Source organism: Anolis carolinensis, unplaced genomic scaffold (assembly GCF_035594765.1).
Source record: "Anolis carolinensis isolate JA03-04 unplaced genomic scaffold, rAnoCar3.1.pri scaffold_14, whole genome shotgun sequence".
NCBI classification, from domain to species: Eukaryota; Metazoa; Chordata; class Lepidosauria; order Squamata; family Dactyloidae; genus Anolis; species Anolis carolinensis.
Genome location: NW_026943825.1, coordinates 3,802,950 through 3,813,968, shown reverse-complemented (window position 1 = coordinate 3,813,968; position 11,019 = coordinate 3,802,950). Strand labels below are relative to the sequence as shown.

At 33.2% G+C, this 11,019-nt stretch overlaps 1 protein-coding gene across 4 annotated transcripts in view; it reads right to left on the bottom strand.

Annotated features, from left to right (window-relative positions):
• arhgef2 (Rho/Rac guanine nucleotide exchange factor 2) overlaps positions 1-11,019 on the bottom strand; it is a 112,253-nt gene that overhangs the window by 30,448 nt on the left and 70,786 nt on the right. For 3 of the 4 annotated variants that reach the window (XM_062964761.1, XM_062964764.1, XM_062964763.1), the window contains one exon: positions 1,150-1,300. In XM_062964761.1, the coding sequence (XP_062820831.1) occupies positions 1,150-1,300 (151 nt within the window). Of the gene's footprint in view, positions 1-1,149; positions 1,301-7,260; positions 7,537-11,019 lie in introns of those variants that run through there. The other variant, XM_062964762.1, reaches the window with a different exon arrangement.

Sequence of the window (11,019 nt, the reverse complement as noted above, 5' to 3'; positions counted from 1 at the left end):
AAATGCAGACTGTGCAAGGAAACCGATGAAACCACTGATCATATCCTCAGCTGCTGTAAGAAAATTGCACAGACAGACTACAAACAGAGGCACAACTATGTGGCCCAAATGATTCATTGGAACTTATGCCTCAAGTACCACCTCCCAGCAGCAAAGAACTGGTGGGATCACAAACCTGCAAAAGTATTGGAAAATGAACATGCAAAGATACTGTGGGACTTCCGAATCCAGACTGACAAAGTTCTGGAACACAACACACCAGACATCACAGTTGTGGAAAAGAACAAGGTTTGGATCATTGATGTTGCCATCCCAGGTGACAGTCGCATAGATGAAAAACAACAGGAAAAACTCAGCCGCTCTCAGGACCTCAAGATTGAACTTCAAAGACTCTGGCAGAAACCAGTACAGGTGGTCCTGGTGGTGATGGGCACACTGGGTGCCGTGCCAAAAGATCTCAGCCGGCATTTGGAAACAATAGACATTGACAAAATCACCATCTGCCAACTGCAAAAGGCCACCCGACTGGGATCTGCACACATCATCAGAAAATACATCACACAGTGCTAGACACTTGGGAAGTGTTCGACTTGTGGTTTTGAGATACGAAATCTAGCATATCTTATCTTGTTTGCTGTATCATAAAATAATAATAATAATAATAATAATAATAATAATAATACATCACACAGTCCTAGACACTTGGGAAGTGTTCGACTTGTGGTTTTGCGAAACGAAATCCAGCATATCTATCTTGTTTGCTGTGCTATACAACGTCGTTGTGTTGATAATAATAATAATAATAATAATAATAATAATAATAATAATAATGGACATCAGCCAACCCTCAAAAGGAGCAAGCTTGCAAATCTTCAAATAAGGTTCAATTCTTTAAATAAGGGACGTCCTATAAAGGAACCTTCAAATAAGGAACATATCCTATATGGCTACCTGTAAGCAAAGTTGGAAATTTCTTATCATAAGGAAAATTAGTCCGTAATATAAGAGACTTGCAAATCTTCTGCGTCTGAGCATGTGCAGAAAGCCATAAGGGGGAATGCAGGCATTTCCAAGCTCCGCGTGCCTCGGTTTCTCCCGCCACCCACCCGTCTCCAAATTTAGGATTTGCAAGAGAGAAGTCTTACTCACTGGGGCAAATCAAGGCCTCCTTGGCGGTGATGCTCTTATTGCAGGCGAAGCACATGGTCATGCCGGAGACGGTGATGGAGGTGAAGAGGTGCCCGTTGGTATAGCGGGCGTCCTTCTCCTTGCCTTCTTTCATCCTCTCTTTCTCTTTATTCTGCAGAGAAAAGGAAAGAGGGATGAGCATTTGCAAAACCACAGTCTCAGCAAGGCAAGCGGAAGGACCAAAGGACTCCTGCTGAACATCTCAGTCGAACTCAGCACTAGGGTTGTCCAAAAAAATCGTTTTGATTCTTATATCGGAATGATTTCGGATTGTTCTCGCCTTTTGAATCGAGCTCCGAGACGTTGTCCCTGGGCACAACCAGCAATGTAATTTGAACCATCGTTGGCCCATTCTCTAAATGTGTCTTAATGTTTCGTTAAAGTCTACACAAGTAGAAGATGGACTTTCACAGTGATAAGCTCTACGGAAAATTAGAAATGGAAACGAAATCCTGGAACGTTTTCCATGTGGATACAGAGTTCACACTGTATTCATTCTGCTTGTTATGATGCAGTGTCCATTAGGGTTGTCCAAAAAATCGTTTTGATTCTTATATCGTAATTATTTCGGATTGTTCTCGCTTTTTGACGTTTTCCCTGGACGCAACCAGCAATGTAATTTGAACCATCGTTGGCCCATTCTCTAAATGTGTCTTAATGTTTCGTTAAAGTCTACACAAGTAGAAGAGGGACTTTCACAGTGATAAGCTCTACGGAAAATTAGAAATGGAAACGAAATCCTGGAACGTTTTCCATGTGGATACAGAGTTCACACTGTATTCATTCTGCTTGTTATGATGCAGTGTCCATTAGGGTTGTCCAAAAAATCGTTTTGATTCTTATATCGTAATTATTTCGGATTGTTCTCGCTTTTTGACGTTGTCCCTGGGCGCAACCAGCAATGTAATTTGAACCATCGTTGGCCCATTCTCTAAATGTGTCTTAATGTTTCGTTAAAGTCTACACAAGTAGAAGAGGGACTTTCACAGTGATAAGAACCCAATTGAACAGGAAATAAGACTTTCAAACCAGGAACAGGTTTCTTCAAATATTGAAAAATAGTGTATTATAAAAAGTTATGAAAATTCGCCAAAAATCATAGAAGACAGGAAACGTTCTGCAATTTGTTGAGCAAAGAGTGTTGAATGTGATCTCCCACTGTACCAAATTTGATGAGGATAGCTCAAGAAATGAGGGTGGGAGAGCCCTGTAAAAGTCCCCCCCAGTTTCTTTTTCTTTTCTTTTTTTTTGTCGACTGCGCATGCGCATCCGCCATTTTAGAAACATTTAGAATCATTACGAATTTTCGGAAATATCCAAAATTTTTGGGTGAAAAATTCGGAAATACTTTCTATATCGAAGCGCCAGTGCCCCCTACTTTAGAAACGAGAATTGAAACATTTTTTCCATAGATCAGACATACCTACTCAGCACATTTTTAGTAGTAGTTTTTTATCCCCTGACATTAAGTCCAGTCGTGTCCAACTCTGGGAGTTGATGCCCATTTCCATTTCTAAGCCCAAGAGCCGGCATTGTCCATAGACACCTCCAAGGTCATGTGGCCACAGGCATGACTGCATGGAGCATCTTACCTTCACGCCAGAGCAGTACCTATCGATCTACTCACACTCTAGGGGTTGGTGCCCATCTCCATTTCTAAGCCAAAGAGCCAGCATTGTCCATAGACACCTCCAAGGTCACGTGGCCACTGGCATGACTGCATGGAGCGTCTTACCTTCACGCCGGAGCAGTACCTATTGATCTACTCACACTCTAGGGGTTGGTGCCCATCTCCATTTCTAAGCCCAAGAGCCAGCGTTGTCCATAGACACCTACATGGTCATGTGGTCACCAACATGACTGCATGGAGCATCTTACCTTCACGCCAGAGCAGTACCTATCGATCTACTCACACTCTAGGGGTTGGTGCCCATCTCCATTTCTAAGCCAAAGAGCCAGCATTGTCCATAGACACCTCCAAGGTCATGTAGCTAGCATGACTGCATGGAGCATCTTACCTTCATGCCGGAGCAGTACCTATTGATCTACTCACATTAGCATATTTTCAAAGTGTTAGTAGTAATAATAATAATCAGTACAATCAGTACAAGAAAACGGCACTACAAACTAGAGTTGACAGCTGGCCACAACAAAACATTGCATGGAAAGTTCCTTGACAAAATTGAAGGAAAAGCTGATCAGGAGAAGACCTGGCTCTGGCTCACGAATGGGACCCTGAAGAAGGAGACAGAAGGCCTGATCCTTGCAGCCCAGGAGCAAGACATCAGGACAAAGGCCATTCAGGCCAAGATCGAAAAATCAGCCGATGACCCAAAATGCAGACTGTGCAAGGAAACCGACGAAACCATGGATCATCTCCTCAGCTGCTGTAAGAAAATCGCACAGACAGACTACAAACAGAGGCACAACTATGTGGCCCAAATGATTCATTGGAACTTATGCCTCAAGTACCACCTCCCAGCAGCAAAGAACTGGTGGGATCACAAACCTGCAAAAGTATTGGAAAATGAGCATGCAAAGATACTGTGGGACTTCCGAATCCAGACTGACAAAGTTCTGGAACACAACACACCAGACATCACAGTTGTGGAAAAGAAAAAGGGTTGGATCCTTGATGTTGCCATCCCAGGTGACAGTCGCATTGAAGAAAAACAACAGGAAAAACTCAGCCGCTCTCAGGACCTCAAGATTGAACTGCAAAGACTCTGGCAGAAACCAGTGAAGGTGGTCCCGGTGGTGATGGGCACACTGGGTGCCGTGCCGAAAGATCTCAGCCGGCATTTGGAAACAATAGACATTGACAAAATCACGATCTGCCAACTGCAAAAGGCCACCCTACTGGGATCTGCAGCATCATCCGAAAATACATCACACAGTCCTAGACACTTGGGAAGTGTTCGACTTGTGATTTTGTGATACAAAATCCAGCATGTCTATCTTGTTTGCTGCGTCATAATAAAATAATAATAATAATAATAATAATAATAATAATAATAATAATAATAATACAAAATACATCACACAGTCCTAGACACTTGGGAAGAGTTTGACTTGTGGATTGTGATACGAAATCCAGCATGCCTATCTTGTTTGCTGTGACATAAAATAATAATAATAATAATAATAATAATAATAATAATAATAACCCAACTGCAAAAGGCCACCCTACTGGGATCTGCACACATCAACCGAAAATACATACACAGTCCTAGACACTTGGGAAGTGTTTGACTTGTGATTTTGTGATAAGAAATCCAGCATATCTATCTTGTTTGCTGTGTCGTAAAATAATAATAATAATAATAATAATAATAATAATAATAATAATAATAATAATAATAATAATACATCACACAGTCCTAGACCCTTGGGAAGTGTTCGACTTGTGATTTTGTGATACGAAATCCAGCATATCTGTCTTGTTTGCTGTGTCATCATATAATAATAATAATAATAATAATAATAATAATAATAATAATAATAATAAATACATCACACAGTCCTAGACACTTGGGAAGTGTTTGACTTGGGATTTTGTGATACGAAATCCAGCATATCTATCTTGTTTGCTGTGTCATAATAAATTAATAATAATAATAATAATAATAATAATAATAATAATAAATACATCACACAGTCCTAGACACTTGGGAAGTGTTTGACTTGGGATTTTGTGATACGAAATCCAGCATATCTATCTTGTTTGCTGTGTCATAATAAATTAATAATAATAATAATAATAATAATAATAATACATCACACAGTCCTAGACACTTGGGAAGTGTTTGACTTGGGATTTTGTGATACGAAATCCAGCATATCTGTCTTGTTTGCTGTGTCATAATAAATTAATAATAATAATAATAATAATAATAATAATAATAATAATAATACATCACGCAGTCCTAGACACTTGGGAAGTGTTTGACTTGGGATTTTGTGATACGAAATCCAGCATATCTGTCTTGTTTGCTGTGTCATAATAAATTAATAATAATAATAATAATAATAATAATAATAATAATAATAATAATAATAATAATAATACATCACGCAGTCCTAGACACTTGGGAAGTGTTTGACTTGGCAACACAACCTACAAACTGTCTACGGACCGGTCAAAAAAATCAAACAAATGCTATGCTCAGCAAAGAACTGGTGGGATCACAAACTTGCAAAAGTATTGGAAAATGAACATGCAAAGCTACTGTGGGTCTTCCGAATCCAGACTGACAAAGTTCTGGAACACAACACACCAGACATCACAGTTGTGGAAAAGAAAAAGGTTTGTATCATTGATGTTGCCATCCCAGGTGATTCCATACATTTGTGGACAAGTACATATAGAAAAAGGTAGTGGTGTTCTGCCGACGTGAAGTCCAGTTGTATCTGACTCTGGGGCTGCTCTTCCGCAGAAAAATATTATTATCTCATGACAAACCATGTGCTTCCCCAAAAAATGTCCGGAACCGAGCACATGCTCTCACTTAACCACTTCCTTTTATTTCTATGTGTGCAAAGCAAATTGCTACAATGATACAAAATCAAGTTACAATTGTACAAAGACTTGAGCAACTCAAAATCCCAGGCACGGGCAAACTTGGGCCCTCCGGGTGTTTTGGACTGCAACTCCCATCATTCCTAACTGCCTACCTCGAGAAAATATGGTACATTTATTATTTTTCTCTATTACTGTTGCTACTATTACATTTATTTTACTCTATTATTATTATTATTATTATCATTATTATTATTATTATATTTGGGTCAGCTTATACTCGACAATATATGGTACATTTATTATTTCTCTCTATTATTGTTGCTACTATTACATTTATTTTACTCTATTATTAATATTATTATTATATTTGGGTCAGCTTATACTCGAGAATATATGGTACATTTATTATTTCTCTCTATTACTGTTGCTACTATTACATTTATTTTACTCTATTATTAATATTATTATATTTGGGTCAGCTTATACTCGAGAATATATGGTACATTTATTATTTCTCTCTATTACTGTTGCTACTATTACATTTATTTTACTCTATTATTAATATTATTATTATATTTGGGTCAGCTTATACTCGACAATATATGGTACATTTATTATTTCTCTCTATTATTGTTACTACTATTACATTTATTTTACTCTATTATTGATATTATTATTATATTTGGGTCAGCTTATACTCGAGAATATATGGTACATTTATTATGTTTCTCTATTATGGTTGCTACTATTACATTTATTTTACTCTATTGTTAATATTATTATTATATTTGGGTCAGCTTATACTCGACAATATATGGTACATTTATTATGTTTCTCTATTATGGTTGCTACTATTACATTTATTTTACTCTATTATTGATATTATTATTATATTTGGGTCAGCTTATACTCGAGAATATATGGTACATTTATTATTTTTCTCTATTACTGTTGCTACTATTACATTTATTTTACTCTATTTTTAATATTATTATTATATTTGGGTCAGCTTATACTCGAGAATATATGGTACATTTATTATTTCTCTCTATTACTGTTGCTACTATTACATTTATTTTACTCTATTATTGATATTATTATTATATTTGGGTCAGCTTATACTCGAGAATATATGGTACATTTATTATTTTTCTCTATTACTGTTGCTACTATTACATTTATTTTACTCTATTATTAATATTATTATTATATTTGGGTCAGCTTATACTCGAGAATATATGGTACATTTATTATTTCTCTCTATTACTGTTGCTACTATTACATTTATTTTACTCTATTGTTAATATTATTATTATATTTGGGTCAGCTTATACTCGAGAATATATGGCACATTTATTATTTTTCTCTATTACTGTTGCTACTATTACATTTATTTTACTCTATTGTTAATATTATTATTATATTTGGGTCAGCTTATACTCGACAATATATGGTACATTTATTATTTTTCTCTATTACTGTTGCTACTATTACATTTATTTTACTCTATTTTTATTATTATTATTAATACATTTATTTATCTGACCCACCTTGGCCGGAGTCGCCCTACGGACCGGTTGTCGCCCGTTCCAGTTCATCCCAGTCCCGGAACCCGGGTCCCGACTGGTTCTCGGGACCCCGAGCCGGAGCTGCCGCTCGTAAACGGTGGGGTAGCTCATCCCGGACGAGAGCCCCGAGTGCGAGTCCCGCACCCGGAGATCCAAACCCGGAGAAAGCTGACGCGGAGAGGAGGTGGATGTGGAGGAGGAAAGAAAGAAGACACGCGAGCGCACGGCAGAGCATCTTTTCTTGTCCCTCTCTGCTTCCAATAACCATGACAACCGCGGATCCGAATCCCTCCACCGCCGCCCACATCCATCCATCCTTGGTACGAAAACGGCTTGAAAAAGAAAAGGAATTGGGGTCTTTTTTCCTCGATTCAATATACTGTATATACTCGAGTATAAGCCTAGTTTTTCAGCCCTGAAAAAGCCCCCCTCGGCTTATACTCGGGTGAGGGTCCTGGTCGGCTTATATTCGGGTCGGCTTATACTCGAGAATATATGGTACATTTATTATTTTTCTCTATTATTGTTGCTACTATTAAAATTATTTTACTCTATTATTATCATTATTATTATTATTATATTTGGGTCAGCTTATACTCGAGAATATATGGTACATTTATTATTATACTCAAGATTATATGGTACATTTATTATTTTTCTCTATTATTGTTGCTACTATTACATTTATTTTACTCTATTATTATTATTATTATATTTGGGTCAGCTTATACTCGAGAATATATGGTACATTTATTATTATACTCAAGAATATATGGTACGTTTATAATTTTTCTCTATTATGGTTGCTACTATTACATTTATTTTACTCTATTATTATTATTATTATTATTATTGTATTTGGGTCAGCTTATACTCGAGAATATATGGTACATTTATTATTTTTTCTCTGTTATTGTTGCTACTATTACATTTATTTTACTCTATTATTATTATTATTATATTTGGGTCAGCTTATACTCGAGAATATATGGTACATTTATTATTATACTCAAGAATATATGGTACGTTTATAATTTTTCTCTATTATGGTTGCTACTATTACATTTATTTTACTCTATTATTATTATTATTATTATTATTATTATTGTATTTGGGTCAGCTTATACTCGAGAATATATGGTACATTTATTATTTTTTCTCTGTTATTGTTGCTACTATTACATTTATTTTACTCTATTATTATTATTATTATTATTATCATTATTATTGTATTTGGGTCAGCTTATACGCGAGAATATATGGTACATCTATATTATTATTATTATATTTGGGTCAGCTTATACTCGAGAATATATGGTACATCTATATTATTATTATTATATTTGGGTCAGCTTATACTCGAGAATATATGGTATATTTATTATTTTTTCTCTGTTATTGTTGCTACTATTACATTTATTTTACTCTATTATTATTATTATTATTATTATTATTATTATTATTATTATTATTATTATTATAATATTTGGGTCAGCTTATACTCGAGAATATACGGTACATTTATTATTTTTCTCTATTATTGTTGCTACTATTACATTTATTTTACTCTATTATTATTATTGACACAACGACGTTGTATGACACAGCAAACAGAATAGACATGCTGGATTTCGTTTCACAAAACCACAAGTTGAACACTTCCCAAGTGTCTAGGACTGTGTGATGTATTATTATTATTATTATTATTATTATTATTATTATTATTATTATTAATAATATTAATATTATTATTATTATTATATTTGGGTCAGCTTATATTCGAGAATATATGGTACATCTATATTATTATTATTCTATTTGGGTCAGCTTATACTCGAGAATATATGGTACATATATTATTTTTCTCTATTATTGTTGCTACTATTAAATTTATTTTACTCTATTATTATTATTATTATTATTATTATTATTATTATTATATTTTGATGAGCTTATATTCAAGAATATATGGTACATTTATTAGCAAACAAGATAGACATGCTGGATTTCGTTTCACAAAACCACAAGTCGAACACTTCCCAAGTGTCTAGGACTGTGTGATGTATTATTATTATTATTATTATTATTATCATTATTAATATTATTATTATTATTATTATTATTATTATTATTATTATATTTGGGTCAGCTTATATTCGAGAATATATGGTACATCTATATTATTATTATTCTATTTGGGTCAGCTTATACTCGAGAATATATGGTACATTTATTATTTTTCTCTATTATTGTTGCTACTATTAAATTTATTTTACTCTATTATTATTATTATTATTATTATTATTATTATATTTTGATCAGCTTATATTCAAGAATATATGGTACATTTATTATTTTTCTCTATTATGGTTGCTACTATTACATTTATTTTACTCTATTATTATTATTATTATTATTATTATTATTATTATTATTATTATTATATTTGGGTCAGCTTATACTTGAGAATATATGGTACATTTATTATTTTTCTCTATTATGGTTGCTACTATTACTTTATTTTACTCTATTATTATTATTATATTCGGGTCAGCTTATACTCAAGAATATATGGTACATTTATTATTTTTCTCTATTATTATTATTATTATTATTATTATATTTGGGTCAGCTTATACTCGAGAATATATGGTACATTTATTATTTGTCTCTATTACTGTTGCTACTATTAAATTTATTTTACTCTATTATTATTATTATTATTATTATTATTATTATTATTATTATTATTATATTTGGGTCAGCTTATACTCGAGAAAATATGGTACATTTATTCTTTTTCTCTATTATTATTATTATTAATAATAATAATAGAGTAATATCTGTCTTGTTTGCTGTGTCATAATAAAATAATAAAAATAGAGTAAAATAAATGTAATAGTAGCAACAATAATAGAGAAAAATAATAAATGTAATAATACCAATAATAATAGAGAAAAATAATAAATGTACCATATATTCTTGAGTATAAGCTGACCCAAATATAATAATAATAATAGAGTAAAATAAATGTAATAGTAGCAACCATAATAGAGACAAATAATAAATATACCATATATTCTCGAGTATAAGCTGACCCAAATATAATAATAATAATAGAGTAAAGTAAATGTAATAGTAGCAACCATAATAGAGACAAATAATAAATGTACCATATATTCTCGAGTATAAGCTGACCCAAATATAATAATAATAATAATAATAATAATAATAATAATAATAATAGAGTAAAATAAATGTAATAGTAGCAACCATAATAGAGACAAATAATAAATGTACCATATATTCTTGAGTATAAGCTGACCCAAATATAATAATAATAATAATAATAATAATAATAATAATAATAATAATAATAATAATAATAATTACAGTAGAGACTCACTTATCCAAGCTAAACGGGCCAGCAGAAGCTTGGATAAGCAAATATCCTGGATAATAAGGAGGGATTAAGGAAAAGCCTATTAAACATCAAATTAGGTTATGATTTTACAAATGAAGCACCAAAACATCATGTTATACAACAAATTTGACAGAAAAAGTAGTTCAATATGCGGTAATGCTATGTAGTAATTACTGTATTTAGGAATTTAGCACCAAAATATCACGATATATTGAAAACATTGACTACAAAAATGTGTTGGATAATCCAGAACCTTGGATAAGCGAGTCTTGGATAAGTGAGACTCTACTGTAATTATATTCCCAATTTCTATCTGA